Source organism: Diabrotica undecimpunctata, chromosome 1 (assembly GCF_040954645.1).
Source record: "Diabrotica undecimpunctata isolate CICGRU chromosome 1, icDiaUnde3, whole genome shotgun sequence".
In the NCBI taxonomy this organism is placed as follows: Eukaryota; Metazoa; Arthropoda; class Insecta; order Coleoptera; family Chrysomelidae; genus Diabrotica; species Diabrotica undecimpunctata.
In genome coordinates, this window is record NC_092803.1 from 122,471,868 (window position 1) to 122,498,954 (window position 27,087).

The 27,087-nt window shown below is 32.3% G+C and overlaps 2 protein-coding genes and 1 long non-coding RNA gene across 3 annotated transcripts in view; 2 read left to right on the top strand and 1 right to left on the bottom strand.

The window, feature by feature from the left end:
• Positions 1-14,898: 14,898 nt before the first annotated feature.
• LOC140434838 (piwi-like protein 1) lies at positions 14,899-16,073 on the bottom strand. The gene is made up of 2 exons (XM_072523409.1): positions 16,022-16,073; positions 14,899-15,230 (listed from the first exon to the last, which is right to left on the bottom strand). Exons 1-2 carry the CDS (start codon positions 16,071-16,073, stop codon positions 14,899-14,901), a joined length of 384 nt encoding a protein of 127 aa, XP_072379510.1.
• A 153-nt stretch (positions 16,074-16,226) lies between these two features.
• LOC140431393 (uncharacterized) lies at positions 16,227-18,539 on the top strand. Its single transcript, XR_011949662.1, has 2 exons — positions 16,227-16,888; positions 18,381-18,539. It is a non-coding gene; the product is annotated as an uncharacterized lncRNA (long non-coding RNA).
• Positions 18,540-23,114: 4,575 nt separating this feature from the next.
• Sap130 (Sin3A-associated protein 130) overlaps positions 23,115-27,087 on the top strand; it is a 55,337-nt gene continuing 51,364 nt past the window's right edge. The window contains exons 1-2 of the mRNA XM_072519339.1: positions 23,115-23,628; positions 25,019-25,248. Coding sequence (XP_072375440.1) covers positions 23,397-23,628; positions 25,019-25,248 — 462 coding nt within the window. The 5' untranslated portion in view covers positions 23,115-23,396. The remainder of the gene's footprint in view (positions 23,629-25,018; positions 25,249-27,087) is intronic.

The following is a 27,087-nucleotide window of genomic DNA, read 5'->3' on the forward strand; positions in this document are numbered from 1 at the left end:
ACGCTTCACTGTGTTATTTGATAGAGCCAGCGAATTCACTTGCTATTCCTGCTTTTTATCACATATCCGAGACGCTATTTTCATTGCTGGGACTATTAATTTCTCGCCAACTGTGAGAGGATAACCGGTTTCAGTAATTAATTTTGATATTTCGTAAGAAGCCAGTACAACGTTTTTAGATTAAGCGTTTTGAGAAAAATTCAAAGACTTTTGGTAGCTATTAATTCTCTTTCTATTTATAAAAAAAACTATTGGCTTACCACTGTATTCCTGGTGCATCAATTTTGAAGGTTTCATGGACTCATTTGAAAGGGCAGCATAACTAATAACACATAATGGTTTGTCATTAGTACCCTTTATAAAACCGAACTGTAAGTAATCTTAAGAATATTGTCGGGTCCAGGACTCCTTTTTTGCGAACAGTTGTCTTAGAACTTCTACTTTGTTTTATAACAAATGTATCCATGGTCAAATACAACGTAATCAATATGCACGATAAATACGCGGTCTGTGGCTTGACACTAAGCTTAAACTGAGAGGAATAAAAGAAGCAGCGGACGGAAATTTGTTAACTGTGGATGTGGTAGTGGGAGATTAAAATAAAATCGGTGGAGTCTGTCAGATCGCAGCCTTAAAAAGCAAGATGTGAAACGGCGAGGCGAGGCAACCCGGCATTTTGCTTTCGTGACCCGGTACCGGGTCGTGACCCACCATTTGGGAAACTCTGCTCTAGACTATAGCGGAAGGCCATATAATTTGGACCAAAGCCAATTGCCAAGTACGCCATTTGCGTACTTGGCAAGTAGAGCAAAACGCTAGAATTAACCCGATCAAATCGACCGGTTGATCACTGCTTTGCAGTTGTCCCGAGCATCAATCCAACCATTTCAAGCAACTACACACTACACAACCATGCATTACTTGCGGTCAGTGCCACTTGTGAAAAACCCTAAAAATCCATGAGAAAAAGTAAATTCAGCTATAATACACTAAATTAATAAAATTAAATTAAATCGAATCGAATAAAATAAATAAACAGAACGCCACATCCCATTTTTTACATTATATATATATATATATATATATATATATATATATATATATATATATATATATATATATATATATATATATGTATATATATATATATATATATATATATATATATATATATATATATATATATATATATATATATATAATGATTAAGGTATTACCATCATATCGGAGGTTGTAGATTTCCCGTTCCCCTATTGTTACTCCACCTTGCCATTCTTCAAAAACTAGGCACATAATGTGTTGACTTACTCTATATGTTAAATAAAAAGGTAAAGATAAACACATCCTTGCCAAACTTTGGATTTTAAGTGGTTCGAATGTAGGTTGTTAACTTTTACAGTTACTGTTATAGTTCTTTTCACACAAAAATACGATGTTCTGGAGTTCCCGTTACTCTAAGTATAAGCCAAATTTTATTCCATTTTACATCATTAAAGCCCTTTGGCCCTTTCCATTAAATAGTTTTTGAGCTGTAGCGATTCTAATCTTTTACTCGACATATATAAATCTAAGGATATTATCAGGTAAATAATTTAAAAATTCCATATGCAAAACGTTTTTATTCAAAATAGAAAAAGATTTTTATACTTTCATTCATACAAAAATATTTTATTTCTATAACAATCAATGAAGACTGCACATCAATTATGGGTCAAGTGCCAAAAAGTTGATTTTTAATAATTAATCGGTATAATATTAATAGGCCCAAACTTTTCTCAACTCAGTTTATTCTCAACTCGTAGTATTACAAAGATATTCAAATATCTGGCGGGATGGTAAGTATCGTAGAACCAATTTCCTCTGAGGCAATAGGAGGCTACCAATGTTCGCCATTTATGCCTAGGAATTTTCATGTACTTGTTCGTTTTTAAAATCGTTGTAAAATAGACTATTTCCTAACAAGAAAAGATGATATACTTGAATGTAAGGACTGCAAGTTAATAGTTAGTGAAACTTACTTGTGATGATGCCATGAAATAACTACCGATACAAAAATGAGACTAGTAAGAAGTCTAGTTTTTCCAGTTTTTACTTATGCATCGGAATGCTGGATCCTTACTGAGAAAGACAAAAAGAACATAGATGTATTTGAGATGTACTGCTGGAGACGAATGCTGAGAATACCATGGGTGGCCCGAAGAACAAATGAATCCATACTGGACCAGCTAAACATAAAGAAAGAACTAAGAACACAAATATCAGAACAAATAATAAGCTATTTTGGACATGTGCTTCGAAGAAATGGCCTTGAAAAACTTACCATCCAGGGAAAAGTAGAAGGCGAAAGAAATAAAGGTAGATCTCCCACACGATACACGGACCATATTGTTGCTACCATTGGTGCTCCATTGTCAGAATGTGCTAGAATGGCAGAAGATAGAAAAACGTGGAGGAACATTGGGAAATTTAGCTAATAGCTTCATGATATCACGATACCTGCATCAGGTTAACGACTAAGAAGAAGAGACTTGTGATGGACATTGAAGTAGGAAGAGATATGAAACCAAATTATCAGAGAGGATAACACAATATCAAATGATGGATATTAAAAGATGAAAAAGAAGATCTATTCAGGGCAAATACAGCAGAAAAAAAATCAGCGGGAACGTAGAGGAAGCAGTAGCAAAGCTAAAGCAGAAGCATTAAAAGATGTATAGGATAAACTTGATTACAGGGAGGCTGGAACAGATTAGTTGCATAACGAAAATAATAAAGTACTAGTTGACGAAAAAAAATGTCAAACACGATGGAAAAAATACTTTCACAGTTGGCTAACAGGTTTGTTTAATAGAATTACTAATTATAAGCAGTCTTTTATAAACTGGTAGTAGTGCAGTCAACTGACTACCATCCATTTATTCTTAATGCTCATTCCAGAATTTTGGTACCCTGTACCAGCTTATACTGCTCTAGTGGATGGATATTTTTGGGTAGACGATGCCTACGATCAAGTGCCCTGCAGCTGTCCCTTCACTGGCATATGTCCAGTAAAGAAACCTAACATAATTCTCAGTTGATTCCTGCTCATACAACTAATCTTATTATGAAAATATGTGAGAAAGTAATTGATAGACGAATACGGAAAGAAACAGAAATATCCGGAAATTAATTAGTTCTCGGTAAGTATAATAAAATTCTGAGGGAAATGTATCAGGGAGTAACAACTTGTGTTATAGTGATAGGTGTGGGGGAGACTGATACATATTATGTGAAAGTAGGATAGGATTACATCAGGGCTCAGTGTTTAGTCATTATTTGACTTTGTTAGTTTTGGATCAGATAAACGAGAAACTACAGGAGTAACATTCCCTAGTGCTTAATGTCTGCTATACTGTTTGTAATGATTATGAAAAGTAATAATTGTAACTACCTAGGATCAGTATTTAAAGTACCTCGTATAGAGATAAAGGTATTTATGATCTTCCATCAACATTATATCTGTTTAAAAAGTTATAGTTTAGAAGTTGCATGAGTAAAGTTTACTATTACTTTAGTTTTAGCGCATTTGGTATTAAAGAAAGACATAGCGGTAGAGAATGGAACAGGAAGAAATCCCTAAATTTTCCTGAGTAGTTCGAAAGTGATGTTATGCGTTCTTTTCAAAGAATCTTACTTTTCTGTCTATGATGGAGCGAATAAATGCAGAAGTAAGATCCGATTAGACGGAGGATTTAGATGCCGATGGGTAATCTTTTGGTTGGTAAACTTAAAGAGTAATCTATATAAAAAACTTTTAAAAATATGGGATTTGAGTTTGTTGGTTTCAGTAATAGAAATAGATCAATGTATGAAATAATTATTGATAAATTTCTTTTGTTCTGGATGTCTTGTAATAAAGTGTGTAAGAAAATAGCGATGAAGATGTATATTTTTAAATTTTATTTAAATAGTTTAATAGTCATAGAACTGTGCCTGTGTTAGTTGTGGAGTGAACTGAGTAGCTCTACAGCTGATGCAGCCGTTCCCAAGCCCGGAAAAAACGAGGGATAGAGGCGTAACACCTCTATAAAAAAGAAGAGTTTATTTAGCTGGCCCGGCGCTTTGTAGGGGCCCTTGTGTAGGGTTACAAATGAATACCACAACGGCGATAAAAGCGTATAAGAACATTCAAAACGGCGAATTCGACGGGAGTGGCAGCCCAGCTTTTATATTTTAGCATCGTCAATAATTTCATCTCACTTAGAAAAATAGTCAATTACTTAATAAAGAGATTGAAAAGAGAAACCAGAGGATTTTCTACGTCTTCACCGCATCACTATGATCGTTTAATAGTAGCACCACTTTTTTAGAAATAAGTTTATCCAGCTAACACTGAGCCAACACATACTTCTAAAACTATCTTTTATTCTTGGTATTATTTTGACACTTCGCCGGCTTAAAGCTTGTTGCCAATAGATTTAGTTTACATTTTTTTGTACTTAGCTCGTAACTGATGTCCAGTCCTTACATATATATGAGCTATTCAACTAATACATTTTCAGTTCAAGAATACTAATAGATCGATAAAAGAATGTTTATGGCCTGAAAAATCAATTATTGACATCGACTTTTTACTGCTCTAATAAGTACCTATGCAATGTTACTACGAAAAAGAGATTCTTTGCTTAAAATAACTTATTTATATAATAACATTATATATAAATGAAATTAATAATATATGTTTGCAAAACTAAACGGGTGTATTATGAAATTTTAGGTTTATTAATTAACACAAACATTTTAAGTAATATAAGACATATTCATCTTTTCCAGATAGTACTGAATATTATACATATACCTATTATTTTTACCCGTATTTTGTAATAATCGATATCAAACTTAACAGTACCTTTCTCACAGTTTTTTATACAATTTTTTTAACTAATCCATGTTATTTAAGAATGTAAACAAAATATATAATTTAAAAAGAGCTGGTTTTTGTCCTAACTTCTAAATACATTCTACCGGGTTATTTGTATTATTCGACATTGAAGATTATGGCAAAACTCTGTGATTCCGATATAATGTCTAACTTATTCAGGGTAACCAAAAGCTGTCACCAAATTCTTGCAAGTTTTAAATTGTAATAGCGTGTTTAGTTTAAATTGAACATCATTTATTTTCTGAAGCGACTTTATAATGAAAAACTAGTTTTTGTTAAACTTTATAATGCAATATAAAGTATCACTGGAGTGATTCCCATAGACTGGCTCAAGTCTACCTTTATCGTAATATCTAAAAAAGACAATGCTGGGAAATGCCCAGAATATCGATTAATTAGCCTAATAAGCCACACTCTTAAAATTTTCGTAAGAATATTTCACAACAGAATTAGGCGCAAATGAGAAGATCTCGAAGAAACCCAATTTGGTCTTAGATATGCTATGGGAACTAGGAAGGCACTAAATATTCTATAAAAAATGCCGTAATTAAAGAAAATATGACTTACGTGCTTTGTGGATTTCGAAAAGGTATTTGATAAAATACAGCATGTAAAATTAATGAATATGCTAAAAAATACAGGAAGAGATAATAAAGATATTCTGTCACTAAGAATCTGTATTACAAATATTACAACTAATATTAGAACTCGATTTTCATAAAGCCTTTGACACAGGTGAGCTAAGCAAAATACTACAGGCGCTTAAAGAATGCAGGCTAGACTATAGGTATATAACATTATAATAAAATATATACCTAAAGGCAACAACCCCTGTGAGTTACATATTAATAGTAATCGCAAAAAAATAGAGCATGGCTTAGACAAGGACAAAGACAATGTCACCTAAATTTTTTAATATTGTGCTTTAACATGCTTTTAAGAATTTGGATTGGCTGAAAAAGAGAATAAAAATAGATGTAGAATATCTAAACAACTTACGGTTCGCCGATGTTATAGTCATAATAGCTGAAGATCTAGGAATGGTAAGAGAGGTGGTACAGGAACTGGTGGCTACAAAAAATCTAGGTTTAAATATAAACACCTCGAAAACAAAAATAATGACAACTGTGGTACCCAACCAGAACATCAGTATTGGTGGGCAAGTAGAAATCGTAGATAAATATAAATATCAAGGACATGAAATTATGATTGGCAGGGATAATCAGATCCACGAACTGAAGAGAAGAATTAGTCTTGGATGGGCAGCATATGGAAAGCTAAAAGAAACTTTTAAAAGTAAGCTGCCCACATGCCTAAAGAGAAAAGTATTTGATCAATAAGTCCTTAGTAGAAACACTACGAAGAGGCCAGGAGAAGAACCAAGGTGACTGACGTCATCGAAATACTAAAATGGAGATGAACAGGCACATAGCTAGAATGGCGGAAGGACGATGGACAAAGATTATTGAAATGGACACCAAGGAAAGACAAGAGAAGTGCCAGTTGACCACCTACACAATGGGCTGACGATGTAAGAAGACAAAATAAAAACTGGATGAGAGTTTCGTAAGATAGATGGAGTTGGAAACACGAGGAAAAGGCCTATGTTCAGCAGTGAACTTTTGAGGCTGGATGATGAAGAATCTGTACTGGAATTAAACTGCCTCCTAAAATTTGGAGATAGTTACATAGACGAAATTTTCATACGCATAGTGTTAGACAAGGTGGCATTCTGTACTTAACATTTGGAATAGCCATAGCAGGCAGCCATATGGAATAAAAATCAATAGGGAATTACTTAATAAAATTAGATATGCGGACGATACAGTAATTCTCTAAGAAAACATAGAAGGTCTACACATTCTGCTTGATTGTATTCACGAAGTAGAAGAGGAAATGGGCATTAAAATAAACTCAAACAAAACCAAATTTTTAGTCTTTAGCTGTACCACCCCACATCCAGATGCAGAGCTTCAATGAAATAGAATCCAAGTTGAAAAAGTTCCCATTCTTCTTGGCTAAAAAACATTCGTGAGTCGACTCAGATACCAAATCCAGGACAATTATTCCATCTGGCAAAAGACCTAGAAGCCAACGCAATGGTGATCGCCAACTTTGAAAAATTCTGATATGGAACGTGAAGAAGATTGAACGCTATTACGATCTTCTATAGCCTACTTAACAGGTTTAAATTCCAAATACACATCTTTATAGTTAAAACTGATAAAAACAAATAATATAATATAGGTATAAAATAGCGGCGCCGATTCGCATACCAGAATTGTCATTGTTGTCACATAGTTTTTTATGAACTATAACATAGAAAATAATGTAATTGAATGGGGGGTCATTTGTTCTGTTCCCACGTGGGATAACACAAAATTTACGAAAACAATACAAGCCAAGTAAGCTGAAGTCTGAGTCTATTTCGCATCAATTTAGAAACATTAATAATCATTATAGATAACCAGTAAATTTCTAGTGAAATAATTGGTCGGTATGTAATTGGTTTTTTTTTTGAAGAACATTTGCACGAAATTGTTTTTAGTCTTTTGCCTAGAATCAACAGCCCATTTTGCTTAAAAATATTTCCTTACACACAAGATCAACAATATAGCTGCAATTAGGTGAGACTTCTGCAAATTTCCATCGTGATACCTGGATGTATTTGCAAAATCAATGGATTGAATTAGTACATGCTGGAGCGGATATAACGGCAACAAAACGCCATGACGTTTAGCGATCAACTACTGTTACTGAGGAATACTTTGATGATGCCGAAAATATAGTCAGTGCATCTACGAGACATACGCAACAAAAACAAAAAGAAACCATAAATTTACCTAAATCAGTCCAACATATTCAGTTCACAATATTTATTCATAGTTAATCTCATTATTAAACAAAATGGGTAATTGCAACTAAAACTTTTTCTGTTATTGTTTTAACTATTAAGATTTGTAATTAAAGTACTTTCTTTGTACTTGTATTATTGATTATTATAGTCGCAGATAAAGTATAGTATTTAATGGGTGCAGTTCAATACAGTTGTTCAGAGCTGCAGCCAACAAAGTAAAGATTGCTGTGATGGTAGCCAACCTCCGATAGGAGACGGTACTGCAAGAAGAAGACACCCCAAATATTATTTAAAAATCACAATCTTCCGTTTTGAATAATGTAAATAACTCTATAAATAAATTATAATTATAAAAACAGAGCAATCGAGAAATAAAAAAACCGATTTAATTCTAAAAATTAATTACTTTTTCTTGGAACCTTAAAACTTTTCTAAAGAATGACATTTCAGTTAAGAGAAAAAAGTTGAAGTATAATATTTTACCGCAGAAATTATTAATGAATGTTCCTGTCAAATTTTTCAAAACTTTTACTAAGAAAAATAAAAATTCTTCCTTCTTCAGAACAGAATTCTTTCTTGTCATAGTAGGAGATACGGGTTCAAATCCCAATTTAGTTTGGACTTTGAAGCCAAAATATAAAAACCATTAAAAAATGTATTTAATAAAGCAAAAATAAAACTATTAACTGCTAATTGATACTTCCCCCTATGTCCGAAAATATGATATTTATTAATTTAAAAATTTGGGATTAAAGAAAATAACTATTAGTTAAATATTCTAGTTAATATTACCACTATATAGACGGCGCTGCAATAAAATAATACCCGTGTTTGACGGTATCTGGGTTCCTGGCATATTTTATGCAGTTCGAAATTGTATCGTTTCCTTTATATACCATTGTCACTAACCGATCACTTTCTTCTCAAAACATTTAAATATTTTCATTACTTTGTTATGAGTCGTATGTTAAACTGAAATTCTCCCAAATGTTATCATAAATTTGTAAATTTATATCATATTTTCGGAAAAGGAAAAAAAATTCAAATTTATACCATATTTTCGGTGAGGATTGAAAGAGTCGAAGAAAGTGTTTACACACGAATGGCGAAAGAGATCTTACGAACAAAATGCAAAAAGGCAAGGATCATCTGGAGGACCAAGGAGATAACCAAACGACCTGAAAAAATATTTAATCCTGCCTGGTGTCGGCAACTTGAGATGTATTAGAAAGCGAAACGAGTGGAAGGATATTATTGATTAGAACGAGGTTTTACAAGGACCATACACCAGTCGTTTTAATTCCATAACCTATGATCCATAATTTGTCGACTGCTCGGTGTCTTTTGGCAGTATGTTAGCATAAAGTTGTCTATGATTAGACAGTATAAACATAGTATTTCGATAACATAAAGTTTTCTTTTAATATTAATATAGTCTTTTGCATAAAATTTTTGAAAGAATTTCTTAAAAGTAAAAAAGGTTTTAATTAATAAACATGATACAGTTTTGTCAATGTGCTTGTGCTTTTAAAATAAACAAACTATTCTATTGTATTGAAAAAAAAACATTCTCATTTACCTAAACTATTTCCAATATATTGACAGGTGGGATATTGTTCTACACATTTTAAATAACACAGTAAAAGTAAAAGAACTAACTGACCCAATTGAACCTAGCAACGGGATAAAATAGGGAAATTTTCCGAGTCCTCTACTGTTCAAACCGATCATGCATGAAATAATAAAAAATTAAGAACTCTAAAAGGGATACCAAATGGGAGAAAAGGTGTAAATTGGAGTTAGAAGGTCAAATAATAAAGCAACTGATGGAGTTTAAATATTTAGGCATCACACTATCTAACTATGTAAAGCTCGAAATAAAAGTGGAAGATCAAGTGAATAACCACAGGTTACCATAATGAAACATATGGAAAAATTGATGGTAAGATACTATGGGACAGAGCTAGAAGTACTTACAGATATACTACAGAGATGCAAGTGGAGAACATCGAGGACTGGGTAAGAAATAGAAGAATAGAATGAAATGATCATACAAGTTAAATGACAACAAATAGAGTAGTAAAGACAGCGAGTGACAGTTGCCTAATAGGAAGAGCACGAAAACGATGGAACGACAAGTTACTGGAGGCACATTAAAAAACAGACAAAGTCATATCTACATAAGAAGAAGAAATTTTGAACGTGACTAAGTAATTTTAAGGTGAAAGACATTAAAAATGCTTTGTCGTCACCTTAAAATCGTTTGCGAAACCACTTTATTTAGTAATAATGCATTTGATTACATAAAATCAAATTTAATCCACGAGTATTGAACACGTAACGATGTGATTTACATGAAATTTTTTGTAAATTATTATTAACAATGTCAACAAAAAATTAAAGAGGAATAGTGGGTTTTTATTAATACTTCAATTTTTTTGTCGATTTTTTTTGTTAAAAAAATATTTTTAAACCAACTTGAAATTAATTTTAATATATATTAATATTCAATGAAATAAAAATGACAGATAATTTTATGGGTAATAAAATTTGGTCAAACGTTTTCAAAATAGCATTTTGTTAATCTCTAAAAAATATATTTGTGGTAGGTTGAGATTTGGATAGAAAAATTAAAAAAGACACACACATTTTCAAAACGATAGGTTATGTTAGTGGGACTTTATACCATAGACATATAATACAGGACAGACTGATCGTTGCAGTACTAGCCCGTTCTCCCAGTGCAACAATGAAAAATGACGCAAAGCAGTCCCTGCATCACTTTCTAGTTTGCCAGGTTTAACGACCACGTGACCTAACTGACCAATGAGAAAGTCACCTGGTCAATAAACCCGGCCCAATAGACAGAAATGCAGGGACTACTTTGCGTCAGTTCTCTCTGTCGCACTGGGGGAACGCGACTGTATTGCAGCAGTCAGTCTATCTTGTATTATATGTCTATGCTTTATACGTATCGTGTAGCAGGTACAATAACACTATAGTAGGTAGAAGTATGATAGGAATATCGCCGTCATCTTGAGTTAAAGCCTACTGCGATATTAATAGCTTTCGCAAAACCACGTGGCGTATGGCAAGAGTACAACTTGGAAACCTTCTCTTTCATTCACCATCGTTATGATAAGGTAATACAACTTAAAAATACAGTAACCTATGCTTTTGGCGAATCACTAACACCTCATGTCTCTTCTGTAATATTTTTTCAAAAAAATTTTATTCAAATAATTTTTTTATATTATTATATTAATCAATAATCCCAATTGCACTCATTTTCGCAACACGTTGTTAAATTTAATTATTTCCAATATAACGCAACATGTTTTTGCGGTCTTTTTTCCATTATTCCGCACAGGGATATTTCATTAATTTTATAAACCAAAATATTCTAATCATTTTAATGAAACTGAATCTAAATGACGTTAAAGTGACGTCATCATTAAAATAGACAAGCGATTGCAATTTTGTAAGAGTTTTAAAGTGTAGTAGAAGTCAAGATATAGTATTCTGATAACAGACTTTTAATTCTTCAATGCTAGTCGCAAGAATATAAGAACAATCAATAATCGTTAAATACCTAGGGATTTTACTTATAAGCTTCTGCTATAATACCCCACTTGAAAGTTCAATTTAACTACTTTTAAACAGCACCAACATAATTAAGTTTCGACCAAAAATCCTCGAAATATTAATTTCGAGTTTTATCAGTATTGCCGCAAGACATTTTTTGAATAATAAAACTTGAGTAATAAACTTTACGTAACTGAACTAAGGTAGCTGACTCATTTTTAAAACAACTTAAAATGGATCATATGACAAGTAATAAATAAGATCCCTTTACATTGGAATAATTTGATTACAGGGTACAAAGAAAGAGCCTCCACGAAGATTGCAGTATCAATGAGACCAAAGCAATCGGGCGTATCCTGGGTAACGATTAATTAATTAATCGGTTGATCCTTCAATCACCAGTTCAACATGGTTTTATCAAATCGACCCTTTTCAATACCAACTATTCTAACGAAGTCAATAAATATTGAGATTTGGAAATTTTACTATCAGACATATGTGCTAAACACAAATGTGACGTGCTTCTACTATAGGAAAGACATAGAGGGCTGAATTCCCCCAAACCTAGGATAAATATGGAAGTGCTATCTTTGCCCGACCTGGGTTGATAAAATCATCTGCTCTCAGTGAACTCAACAACATAGAAATTAATACTGAACACCAAGCTTCTTCGTGACTTTTGTATACAAGCCCCCTGGGGAAGATTTCATTTTCAGTGCATGAGGATGCAGAGAGACTGATGGCAATCGTAGACGATTGGAGCTGTGGGCGGATCATGGCCAACTACAACTGATGCACGATGCTAAACTTCTCTCCTCTTTAACAGTGCTAGGTGGGAGAGAGGATACAATCCGGATAAAAATTTTGTATCCGGAGAAATAACGGCTCAGTGTAAAAATAATATCGGAAATGCAATTCCTCGCACGTAACACAAACCACTCGTTTGTACAATGAGCGCTTTAATACTACAGAAAAAGATACGTTACGAAAATTCGCCCAAATGGTGCAATCCATGGAAAATATGAACATGTCATAGCGAGACAGGGTAATCAACGAAGAAATTTGCAAAGTTGTGCAGAATGCATTATAGAATACTTAGTTGGACCCAAACTGACGTTGACACGATATATAGTCAGAATGAAAGATAATAGGCGGACCAGAACAATTTTAGAATCCAAGGGCAATTAATAGAATTTATACCAATTAGATTACAACATACAGAATACATCGGAATTGAAGTTTCTTGAGGAAATCTATACTATAACATTTTGGATAACAGAACTTTATAGTTAGGTAAGTTATAGCAATCAAAATAGTCTGTCAACTTTGGGTTAAAACTGAAACAGTTTATTTATCAGAAAACTGAAACATTTTAATCATTAAAAAGGACTAAGAACTTTTTAAATTGTCATATAATCTCGTTTAAAATATTACAAAATCTTCCGCCATTTTTAACGCCTATCTCAAATGTCATCAAACCGATTAACAGTTCAATTCACCAAAAATTATTAATGTAAATTTTAATTGTATCGGTCAGAAACTGAATTGAATAGAATAAAAATTGTTGCGAAATGCATGTTTTGAAATTTTTCTGGCTGCATTTGATAATTGTATAGATAAAGTTGAAAACGACTTCAAATGGACTTTCAAACGTGGTAATGCTTGCCATATGATCCCCTTTAAAATTATGTTACAAAATGGCGCCCGCTCGCCATTTTAAAACACTGAAACTTCATAACAATCAGTTATGTCAAATCAGTATAAACTTATCCTTACAATTAACTTTTTGTAAGACTTATGAAACAAAGAAATATAGGCAAGTGACAATACTGAAATATATGCAACTCCAATAAAATTATATGTAATATGAGTAGCATTACAAAATTAAATCAAGTTACGGCTTTAAAAAAAAAATTAAGTTGTGAAATAATTTTACGCAACTGCATACATAAAAATTAATTTTAAATTTGTACTTACATAATACATAAAACGTCATAATAGTTTGTATAGGTTATCAAGTTGATTACACCGTTATCTATGCAACGACAGAAGCAATTTTCATTATAAGATTGTAAATGACAATCTAGGAATAAAAAAACAAATGTTTATTTGGTATCCAGTTGTCATTGGAAAGTATATGATAAAGTATCATAGAAATACTGTCCTAATGTAGACCTAAGACCAGTGCTAACATATGGAGCAGAAACGTGGTCACTTAAATAAAATGGCCTAGAACTGCTTAAACGTTTCAAGCGAAACACCTCAAGAATAATATATGGAGAAATAAAAGAGTAAGGTTTGTGGCGCAGTTAGAAAAGTTTTTTAAAATAGGGTCAATGGGACAACGAGCCAGAGGAAGACCGACACTTAGGTATGAAGATAACCTAGAGGATGATTTAAAATCTATTGTGAGTTGGAGCATGGAAAAGAGTTGAAAGAGACAGGAGCCAATGAGGATTGTTCTAAAGAATGCTTTAGCTCATAACGAGTTGTGATGCCACAGATGATAAATGTATTCAAAGATCTTGTAGACATCCGTTTTTTTCAATGGACAACAGATTCCTTATAAACAGAGTATCGGATGTGTATGTCGAAGATAGTAACCGGTGCATGTAAACAACTTCATTATAAGATAAGCTAAACAGTTTGTGATGTGAACGGAACATAAGTGATAATAGGTTTGGTTTTGGCATGGAGGTTGGGACCCTAGTGGCATTATTTGATCTTCAAGTAGCGCTACAAAAATGTCGTGACTAACGAAATAATGTATTTCTATGATATTCAGAATACAAAATACAAGAAAACAACATTCAGGCGAAGGATGGCCGACAGGTCTATCAGGTAGGAGATCAAATATCGCTTAAATTTTTTATCTATAGATAATTTTAAATGAAAATAAACTCATGCGTAGCTTGGGTAAATACTATAAATAAAAAATATTGTTGCTTTCTTTATATAGACCAGGATTTTGAGAATAAATTATTTTAATAATAATTGACAAACTATCACTACAGCTTATAATAATGCTTCCTAGATTATACGTTGCTACAAGAAGGTAACTAATCAAGTAATCACTCAATATCTCAAAACTTAGGAAATGTCTTTTAATTTCTTCCATTTATCTCTTTAGTTATATCCATATGTGGCTTTTTGTCATATTAATACGTGGCAATGTATCTTCTAAATATAATAAAAAAGCCATATTATATGAGCTAATAAAGTTTATGCAAGACTATAGATATTAGGATAGTTTGCAAGGCTCTATGTAATTTCGGAGGCGAAATTTTAGTTCACAACTCCACATATATTTCAGACGCACACAAAACCAATGTACATTTTTAGTATACAAACACAATTTACAACAACCGATAGCACAATTAATCATCCAACGCAGAACATAGCCATACAGAGAGCCAGTACTCTCATCGTACCAGTCAAGTTGTAAAATGGAAGAGTTTCTAACACAACATTTGAACGTAATTACTCTCTTGGTGGTAGGTACCATAGAGTACATAATTTATAACAAACGATATGTCTACAGATAGAACAATTTATCAGCCAACGCAGCGCTGGGTAGTTTTTTCAAGTGCTGTCCCACTAATGAAGCTAATTTATGGGCGTACATGTACGGAGCTGGTACTCGAATCGCACCAGGCCAGTTGTAATACAAATGGCAGAGTTTATAACACAGTCTTTGTATGTGATCAGGTTTTAGCTGACATGTATCGTGAAGAACAATATAATGCGTAGGATTTACGGTACCCTGTCTAACACTTTGTGGCACTAGGAAAAAGTCTGGTAATTGTCGCCTTGTTATTGAATGGTTCAGTATTGTACCACAGGGAGGATTCTCTGCACCGTCGTGGCCTAAAAATGAATGCGGTTAATAGTTATTATACACTCAAGGATAAAAATATGGAATATTTTGAAATTATCGTAAATATGTTCAATATGATGGGTTCATAGTACCAAAACACTTTAAAAAAAAAAAAAAACTTTATTTAACACGATTTAAGTAAATATAATATTTTAAAAAAACATTGAACTTTTGGAATGAACAAAAAGCTTGAAACAAGTATTACTGAAGACGTCATATTTGAATGTTTTGTTTAGATAAAAAATAAAATTAATAACGAGTAGTCTCTCCTCAAGCGTTGAGTACTTCTTGTAACCCTCTTGGAATGCCACGAATTAAATTTTGGACATATGCCTTCTTATTATGCAATCATTAGCTCTCTGAATGTCATAGTAACAGGATTCTACCGAGACGAGGACGTGCGTTATCGTGCATTAGCACGAACGAATCTGTAATATCCAATATGGCCGGCAAATGGCAAAACATAATTTTCTAAATTGTTTTTAATATTCATGTCAGCTGTCATTGGACATTGGACAGGACAGAATGAGTGTCGAAATGAATACAGGCAATACCAACGTGAAAATCATATGTGCTTGCGCCGCACAGGTAGGGTGAGAAGAACAGGAAAAGGAAGAATTTTGGAGGGCCCTTGATTGCGAGATGCTTGAGATTCCTGTAGACGAAAAGTGTTTTATTGGAGGTAATTTAAATGGACACATTGCTACAGCCAGAGCGGGAATAGAAAGAGTTCATGAAGACGGATGACCAGTATGTTACCTATTCGTTCTGTGCAGCTCACGGGAGGTGATATACGTCACATTTAAAGCGCTCATATTGACCAAATTTGTCATTATGCTAATTTTAGTAGTGATTTTAGTACTAAAAATATTAGTTATAAGTCGATTTAGTATGAAAAATGTGGGTTTGTGTTTCCAACTATCTTAATTTTAATTAGCATATAGGCATATGCTACTATCTCTCTATATAGATATCTCTCTATCGCAACGTCAAACGTTAATACCGTATTGAGACGTAAATAACGGATAACGGTCTGTTGAAACACAGGTATCAAGAGAGTTATCGCAAATTGTTCTGGGGGGTACGATAAGACTTAACGTTATTATGACAACCGACGTTTGGCATTAACTGTAACCTAGAAATTAATGTTAGTCATAGCCATACTCGAATATAACTACTTGTACTTAACTGTTTTTTTTTATTGAATAATGGATTTGGAAATTGATGCAGCAATAATAGCTGGTGCTGATGATAACGAAATTGAAGACTTAATTCTTGTTAATTTGCTACAAGGAGAAGATATTGAGCAGGTAGACGTGCACTTTAATTTTAATGATTTAACCAATAGTCAATGTCAATGTATAAAACTTGTCTAAACAAAATAAGAACACACGTGTTTCTCAAAACAAACCAAACAACATAGATAAGGTTAGATAGCCAAACAAGATCATCCACTTGATCCACAGTCACAGTTTTTAGTTTCTAAATTCATAGTACATAAAAAGAAATAGTAGTGCAAGAGAGATAGGGCAGCGGGAAAGTTTGTTTGGACGATTCCAGTCGTACGTAATGGCGGCGGCGCTACAGTCACTCTAGGTGGGGGTATGAGACGCATGTGCCGTGGAAGAATTGAAGTTGAAGAATGAAGGTTGGTTTGGTGATGTTGGTGACTTTGGTGTTGTGTTGGTCTGTTGGTATTGTATTATTTGTATTGTACGCCATTGAAATATTGCAAGTTGAATTTTGTTTTGTTTTGTCTTTGTTGTAATCATCTTATTGATTGTTGATGATTGTTGATCGTTAAAATGGAACAAAATAAAAGAAAAGAAAAAGCCAACCATGTTGTGTTCCTGGTTGTAAGGACCACACAAGCAGTAGATTTCGTTTTCCAAATCCGAAAAATGAAATGGACACGTTGGAATGGTTGAAAGTAATTAAGAGAGGAGTATTAAACAATTATACACCTCTTACTGTTTACAATAAATTTCGTGTTTGCTCTAGACATTTTACAGACGAAGATAAAGTGGATTTTTACCAGCAATAGGTAAGCACTGTACCTCATAGCAAATGTTTGTTAGCAAACTTAAATTAAATAATATTTTGTATGTTTAAACTGTTATTGTTTAAATTAATGTTAATCCTATCATATGAATCTTACTTATATATTTTAAAATCATCAAAACTTGTAAATCTAATTGTACTTAATTGTATTCCGCAAATATGACTTTGATTTTTAATATAAGTATTATGAATATTAATTGTAGTTAATTATTATAAATTTTGTATTCATCTGTATCTACCTTGTCTTATAGAACAAGGGTGAACAGTTTGGGAGAAATGCTATGTCCTTGTCTCGCTCCCCATTGTAGTACATAGTTACATATTTTACTTTAATTATACATAATCACATATTTTCCTTTTATTATACATAGTTACATATTTTACTTTAATTATACTTAGTTACAAATTCATGAAATTCAAAGAAATTGCATATAATTTGTGAACACTGTGTATTTAAAAATTCTCCTTTGATGTAAGTTCTGGAAAAAATGTTACTTACTCTTTGTTTAAAAAGGTTTTCAAAACATTTTAATTGTAAATGAATGAGATATTTCACTCGCCATTGTAGTACATAGGTACATATTTTACTTTAATTATACATGGGCACATATTTTACTCATAAACATAGTTTATTTTTTATTTATATATGTTTGTGTGTAAAATACATTAGATACATAATAAATCTCTAACATATACACACACACACACACACACATATATATATATATATATATATATATATATATATATATATATATATATATATATATATATATATATATACACAAACATACAAATAGCATAGCAAGACTAAAGAGCCTCATGCTGCTCTGCACTATTCAGTAAATATATAGATGAAACTAGCCTCCCATAGCACATCAGCGTGGTATGGGGGGGAGGGTGAGGAAAGCCTGGGGAGCATTGGGGCTCGAAGGAGTGGTCCCTAATTTACTAGGACCAATCTTTCTCACCTCAATGAATTGTATGCCTGAATGTCCATATGGATATGCAAGTCTCCGCAGGTAGGGCTTACTTATTTCGGTTGCTGCTTGTCTGTAATTCCATATATCATTTTGCAGGTTGCAGTGAATAGATGGTTAAGTTCAGAATGGAGCCTAGTTTCGTGGATACAGGTGAAGACCACCACAATGGCAGTGATGACGATCTTTATAATTTATTATATCTCTGTGATTCCTCAAATTTTATAAATTACAGAAATAAATAAATTTTTAAGAATATCTGTTTTTTATGTTGATGTTTTAATGTAATGGAAAACAGATATAGTCACAAAATAATAAATAAAAACTTTTCCTGTGCCAAAACATATGTCGCTATCTGATATGTTATACATTTATGGTATACAAAATTGCATAAGTGTATACTACATTTTTGGACAGAGAATATATTTTGGCATAGAATAAGTTTTTATTTATTATTTTATGACTATATTTGTTTTCTATATAATATTCGGAACATTTTGAATTTCCCGCCTAAAATTCAGAAATTTATTTTTTGAATTTCCCGCCTAAAATTCAGTATATCCTTTTTGAATTTCCCGCCTTAAATTCAGAACCTACATTTTGAATTTGCCGCTAAATTTTTAGTTCCCGATTCCGAATTTATTTGGCGCTAGAAACTCTCTCCCCACTTTTTCTCCGGCACTTACCTTACTAGGGGGGGTATATACTATGTTCTAAATTTGTATTCTATCAAATATTTTTATGTTTTATGCGAAATGTCAAATTATCGTTTAACGTAATTACCACCCCTTATTTCGATCCAAATAGCGGAAGCCCTTATTCGTTATTAACGTAACATTCACTATGCGCTTGCGTACATGTCAAAATAGCGTATTCCGCTATTAGCGTGCGATAAAAATGCACTTGCGATATCTCTCTATTAGCGTGCGATAAAAATGCACTTGCGATATCTCTCTGTTGTCTCTCGGTAAGGGAATGTCGCTGAATTGGCATAAGAAAGGCGCGATATTTAAATATGTTGGTGTTATCGGTATAATGGACCGTGGAAGTGATGACGTAGATTTTATTGACATCTGTCAGTTTCACCAAAGAATATAGACGCTTTATATTCTTTAGTTTCACTTTCCAAACAAACCTTGTTTAGTGTGGATAATTTGTATTTTTCGTTATTTTTTCATTTTTTTTACAGAATCTTTCCGCTTTTTGCAATATCTAACTATTCTAATTGGCTGTGAGTTTCGCCGGTAGCGCTCTCTCGCGGTTTGAAACTTGTACTTTTCTTGTAAAACCGGTGTAAGTGAAATATGACAAAACGAGAAAAATAGATATTTATCTCAAAATACACAGATTATGAACTGAAATATTATTGTAAACTGATTACTGAACGAATACACAGAATGAATAATAAAAGTAATTACGCTTTTTTATTTTATTCATTATAATTATAATATGTAAGATATAAGTTCCTGCGACTGGATGACTACTTACGCAAGAGGCCATTGAGAAAAAGACGAAGTTTATGTGAAAATATTTAAAGGTTAAAGGTTACCTTACCTTACTTACTTTTGTGGAGTGTTTATGTTTACTATTTGAAATATATTTAAAATGGAACAAAGACCTAATTATTATATAAATGCAATACATAAAGTGTTGCTTTTGGGTCTTCTACACTATGTGAGGCAAAAACGACGAGAACGTAGCTCAATATAATATATATTATATTATCAAACAAAACAGCTAACATTTATTGACAATTAATTGAAATAATAAATATTAATCCATCCAATAATCTGACACATGATACATATATTATGACATATATTATGTCAAAAAATGTCGGATACGACAACCAAATATATTCGTACAAAAAAATTTCGTATTTCGTGTCATCCGATATCGGATCTGTCAAAATCCAGTTTACACCTCTTGTTTTCATTTTTCATTCTGTTTACTGTTTTTGCTCAGCGTTATTTTTTGTGTGCGTAGGCCTTAGTACTTAGATATCAATTTGTTTGAATTTTATCAAAATGGATATTAAACATTACACTGGATTTAAGTCTATATCACATGATATCCCATATCAACCAGTTACACCAAAAAAGGGGAAAGATTTAGTTGATGCTGGGCATGTACGCAATGTTTCGAAATATAATAGCTGCATCCAGGCCTCAGGTACATAACTAGGGCTCATTTCTGCATCAGATTTTCTTCCTCCAAGAAAATGATCACTGCAAATTAAATGATGACTTTTTGGAGTCCATAATGATCCATCTTCGCTACAAAATCAATTATTTTTTTATTTTACACCATAGAAATATTATGTTGTTTGTATTATAGGTTATTTAGGTACTTACTTTTTCGTATTGATAGCAATTTTCCACTTTTCTCTTTGAACTGTTTTATGCTTGGCAACAGGAAATGAATAAAATTTACAATCACTGTTATACCCAGTATTTTTACATGTATCAATACAACAGCTGCTATATCTTTTTTTTTTTGAAAAATCCGTATTCGCCATTAATTGAAAATTTACAAGTTAAATGCAGAAAACTGCCACTAACAGCGCTGGTGAAAACTGTCATATCCCCTCTACTCATCGGCTCACAGCGAATAGTTACTACAATAATTTTACAAGGTTGTGTAAATAATAAAGCATGTTGTTTTATAAAAATAAGAATAAAATTCATGTATCAATAAAGTAAGGTTAGAATGTCTTTAATTTAAACTTTTAAACTATATTTCATATAAATAGAACATTAAATTATGATGGTATTATTGTAAAAAAACACTATACTTAAAAAAAAGCAGCAGAGGAAGCAAAATGTTAACTTTATAGAAATTAAAAAGTCTTGAGATTGGACATTTCAACTTTTGTTTGGAAAGTAATTGACAGTTGTGACGTCACACTTCCACGGTCCATTATCGAATATCATATGATTTTATCATGCAGACTAGGTACCGTCCTATTCTCCTGTGACAAGCTATGACGAGCCGCATGACAGTGCTTATGACAAAATCATATGAGAAATCACATGATAAATCATGTAGTGTAAAGTCGACTTTAGATCCAGAAGACAATAACTTCTGAACGCATTTGTCTCGACATTTCATGTTTGACGTTTCGATTCAATATTTTCATAAATACCACAGACCGAGGTATGTGATAAATACTTGTATAAATAAATTCTCGTTCAGTACCAAATTGTAGTTTTATTATTCCATTGTAAATCTATTTTTTAGATCAATAATTTTAATACTCTTAAAATTAAAACTTATTATTACCACGCTGCCCAAATAATAGCTGAGTTCATACAGCCGCTTAGTAAATTTAACAGCGGCTGACTTCCAGCGGCTTGCGCTGGTGGCGTCTGGACGCTACCGCTTAATTAGCTGTCCAGTCACTGAGGTCGGTTTTCCATTCAAAAATATGAGAAGTACGAAGGACTGTAAGGTGTTCAATTAAAATGAACTATAGCCGCCGTAACAATAAAGACGGCCATGAGTCAACTAATTAGATCATTCATTTGATAACAGGTATACTAAAAATACACTAAATAATAATTGATACAGAAGATGATATACATTAACGGAAATAACAGGCAAAGAACACCTGAAAACGACCTCGACGCCCTACAAGTTATAGCTGGGGTCATACTAATACACCTGCAAGTAAAGAGAGAGCTAAAACATATGACAAGAATAATCAAGAAAAGACAGAAGAAATAATAGAAACTATCCCAAAAAAAAAAACAGGAAGAGTGGGTAAACGAGCGAAGGGCTATGTGGGTGAAGTGCAAATATAAAACTACTTCTTCATGCAATTCCTTAGAGAATAACAGGAGTAAAGAGTAGTTTTAGACATTTTAGTTAGTAGGCAGGGTACTATGAATAAATCAAAGGGTAATTGCGTTTGGATGTACTCTGAATCCAATTCACGTAAGCTATGATTCACCTGGTACAGTCTTTAGAATATTTCCACTCACAAAAAAATTAACATAAAACAAATACGTAATTAAACAAAAATACATTTTTATACGCGTTCAATGGGCAACAGTTAAATTACAAAAAATTTTAATAAAACGTAAATATTTTAGATGATTATAAAAGATTAGGTACTTTTTTTGTTAAGGTATACTCCATTTGCTTAGCTCGGGCATATTTTGACAGATTCATTGTCGGAAACCTACAACACAACAATTCCTACTTCTCAGTATTTATAGCTCAAGTATCCTACTATTGCAGACTTTTTTCTTTAAAAAAAGAAGAATTATTCTAAATAGTGGAAGTGTATACTAAACCCATCAAATTTTGGGTAGTATATATTTAAAAAATATATTTTAGTTGTTATAATTTAACATAACTATTTATTATATGGTGCAGATAAATAAATATTAATTGTCGGTAATTCGCAAAGTTCTATTTTATTTAATATTTAGTTTGTTTACTATTAATATTGGCTACGAGTACGTGTGCTTGGTTGTATAGTAATTTCCAGCCACTTTTAGTCTGTCAAAAAGTAACTAACTTCGCAAAAAAATAATCACTAAATTCACTAGACAGTTAGGACTGGGAATAGCGAACTGAGTTTAAGTATAATTAATTATGTGGAATACTACAAATAATAAAATTTAAATGTATAAATGCCCTTTTCATAATTTTATTACATTTTTTTATTTATTCTTGAATTATTGTAACCGATACTGTTTTTTAAATATGGATTAATAAAAATAAGTTGTTGTTTACAGCCACATACGTTCTATGATACGTACACTAATGTGTGGAACATACCCTTCAGTGACAAAAGACCTTCTGCGCACAATGTTGTCAAATTGAAATAACCTTCAGATCCCATCCGCCATTACTAGTAATTTTAAAGTTCTATTGAATACAGTGAAAAAAAATCCGTAATTAATACAATATGGCATATTTATCGATGAATGGGAAAAGTAGCTCGGTTTTAAAAGACTATAAAGCGTCTAGGACAGTGTAAATAAACCTGTGCATAGACAATTTAAAGCCAAACTTAATTTTCGTAAAAAAACAGATGCTAATATCAAAATTACACATAAATATTAATTGTTATAAGTGTGGTTTAAATATAATTTGAACGTAAAAATGAGTACAAACCCTGAAGATGACAAGGATTCTCCAAAAGCAGTTCCTTTGGATTTAGCCCGAAATATTGCCAATGTTAGGACTTTAGAAGGAAAAACTCCTATTGTAATGACTAACCAGTCTCTGAGGGGCATGAGAGTTTTAACTCAAGGTGTTCCTAGCTGTAATCCTTCTCTTGGTGGTCCTACTATTATTACAACAAATTTAATGTCCCAGGCAGTTCTAAAGCAAGGTAAAAGTAAATTGCTGTATAAGGTGACCTAGCCCCTTTTATTATAATTAGCAATTATATATATAGCACTAAAGAGTTATAATTTTAAAACAATGTTGAAGTGTCTAAATTCCCAGTTAATTTCATGTATTAATAATCCTTAATTGGCTAATTTTGTTTACATGCTTAGAGCCTATAAGTAAACATTTTATAAATACTATACACTATTCCTTAAATATCCTTTTATGAGTACCTAGTACTTCAATTGGCAACTATAAGTTTTATTAATTATTTTCAATATTACTTTATTTTTTATTATCACTTTATTAATGTCAGCTTCTGTTGTTTAATTCCCTTTTTAATAATGTATATTATAATAAATTTAAATAATATGTATGTACTTATGTATTTATTTACAATAGTATAAACATTTGAAATTTGCTAGATTTTATCTTTAATATGTATATTATTATGCATTTTTATTAAAAAAAAATATAAAGGCAAAGCTATTACATTTTATTAGAAATTGTGGCTGTTCAAATACTATCACAAGTAATTAAATTTTACTTTATAATATGGATTATCTACTTATATAGATTATGTAGATTATTCCCTTTATTATGTTTCACACATATTGATACATTTTAGATGGTTATATTTGTCCATTAGTTTTGAATTTATTATACTATTATTGCTTTTAAAATAATAGTAAGATTTTGATAAACATTTTAAATTATTTATCATAAAGGACTCTCTTTGTATAACTACTTGCACATATAAGAATATGACCACATTAATTCAGTAGTAATGTTTCTAGAAAATCTAACCTCCCTCCCAATGATCACTTTTCACTTCATTAACTAGATGTTATATATTTTGGATTATTGAAGTGCCCTAAGAAGGTCATAATTAGCACTTCAATAGTGTAGTGCACCAAATAACTTTATTTATCACTATAATAAAAATGAGGCAATAAAAGATTGTAATGTCTAAAGGGGAAATCATCTTACTAATATTTTAAAATACCTTTAGTCAGTGAACTAGTTAGTAAATTTTTAATATATATATATATATATATATATATATATATATATATATATATATATATACATTAAAATACTGTGACCATGTAGTATATCAATGGGAATTGCCTGTATAAGTTTTTATCTAACCTAAACTAATATCTTGGGGTAAAGTAAGGGCAAGTCAATATTTTGTTTAATTTTCACTTTTACGCATTTTTTCTGATATCCATCCTATATCCTGGAATATTTGATAATCTGTCATGCTTTAGGTCTGAAATGTACCAGATTAAGTTTTTGGTATTGGTATTTTGTGTGTTATTGATCTAATATCACTGTCTACAGTTCTACAAATTTTTTATACTTATATTCTAAACAATTTTTTTTAGACCCTAGCAGACCACAAATTGCAAATCTAATATCAACAAATACTTCACAATCCCAAGTATCAAGCAATTTGGCAAGGCCAACACAGATTACACTTTCCACTGCTCCCCAAACAATAGGAACTTCTTACCATGTTCCCAGAGGACCTGCTGTTGTAGCAAATCTTGCTGCTCCTAGAAGTAATGTGACTACAGTTAGAACTCCAATGGTGGTTACTGCTCAAGGAAGTCAGGTAAGCTTATATAAAATTTTTATTTTTTTGTATATGATAGCACCCAAAAAAGAATGATAGCACATTAATAATAGTATGAGATCCTACTGCAAGATAACTATGTTCATAATGTAGTTATTCCATCTCACATTTTTACATACAGGGTTACGCAATTGAACTGTTACCAACTTCACATCGGTATATCTGGCAAATCGATAATGACAGCTACGTCAAAATTGGTCTGATAACACTTCAGTATGTTTATAAGCCATCAAAAGCATTTGCATTTAAGTTTTATACATACAACAAAAGTTATTCATAATGGAATTTAAACGTAATAGTGTGATTGCGTTATATTTGGCTGGAAAATCACAACCAGCTATTGTTCCTTAGCTCAAACACCTCAAAGTGAATAAAATGTTTGTGTATCGCACCATAACTCGTTATAATGATACTGGTAGCATTGCCAAACGCTATGGTGGTGGACGAAAAAAAAAACAGCAACATCACCTGAAATGGTTCAGAAAGTGAAGACTCGATTTGAGCGAAATCCACGTCGTAGTGGTAATCAAATAAGCAAAGAACTGAAAATATCCCAGTGAACCATGCAACGAATATTGAAAAAGAAGCTCAAGGTCAAGCCTTACAAGTTCCAAAAAGCACACAATCTTACATCAAAGCAAAAAAGATTTGGATTGAAAGAGCAAAGGAGTTGTTACGCCTGCGCGAACGTGGCGAATTTCCGAACATAGTGTTCGCTGATGAGAAAAATTTCCCTATTGAGCAGTTCATAAACTCTCAAAATAATAGTGTTTACTTGACCGAACGCACCTACGAAAGTTTGTGCTTACGAACGGCCAACCGAAGTAATTTCCCATCTCAAGTAATGGTATGGGCAGCTGTAACCGCCGATGGCTGCTTTCCAATCGTTTTTATTGAATCTGGTGTCAAAGTAAATGCAACTTTTTATCGGGAAAATGTTTTAGAAGCTGCTTTAGAGCAGTGGGCACGTCAACATTTCGGTTGTAGACCATGGATGTTCCAACAGAACTCACCACCGTCTCATAAAGCTAGTGTGAACCAAGAATGGTTAAAAAAACCATGTTCCACACTTCATTTCATCCACACGATGGCTTTCTAATTCGCTAGACGCAAATCCGATGGACTATTCCATCTGGTCCATTTTGGAGAGTAAGGTGAGGACTAAAAGATATGCCAGTATGGATGCGCTGAAGAAAGCGTGAATGGGCCAAAATACCGGAAGATCACATTCGTGCAGCATGCAACTCGTTTTTTGATCGTTTGAAGGCCATAGTCAAGGCTAAAGTGAGTGATTTCTGAAATTTTGATTATTTTCACACATTTTTGTCATTTGAATCAATAAAAAATAATTTCACACAAAGAAATTATGGTCATTTGAATAGGTAACAGTTCAATTGCGTAGCCCTGTACATTTAAGAATAGGAGAATACATTAATAACAGGTTGCCAGTCAAATAGTAGCTGCAAATAGTTTTAATTCAAGTAATGGTAAATAATTTTTGATAAAAAATTTGGTTAATTTATTTTCTAAATAAAATACGCTGCTCATGACATATATGCATGTTTTCATATCTTATTAAACCTATTTTTTAAATATGCTGATATAAGGTTGCCTGAGAAACAATGGTTTGGTCATGAACTAGGGTTGCAAGCTGTTAAAATGAGAGTTATCAAAGATAAAGTAAAAGAGAGCTAGCATGCAATGCCACTGGTTTGATATGGCTAGTGTCAGTTGTGTGAGTTTTTAAAGCATTCATCAATAGATAGTGTTAATATACATATTATCACTTGTCCAACCAGTCTCACATGTCCACTCTAT

What these genes read in the sequence shown, in the direction of transcription:
- LOC140434838 (XM_072523409.1), bottom strand. Translation starts at nt 16,073, where the DNA reads ATGACAAATTTGGTCAATATGAGCGCTTTAAATGTGACGTATATCACC. An exon ending in TGTGACGTATATCACCTCCC is followed by an intron (nt 15,231 to 16,021) that starts GTGAGCTGCACA and finishes ATTCATTTTTAG; the next exon opens with GCCACGACGGTGCAGAGAAT.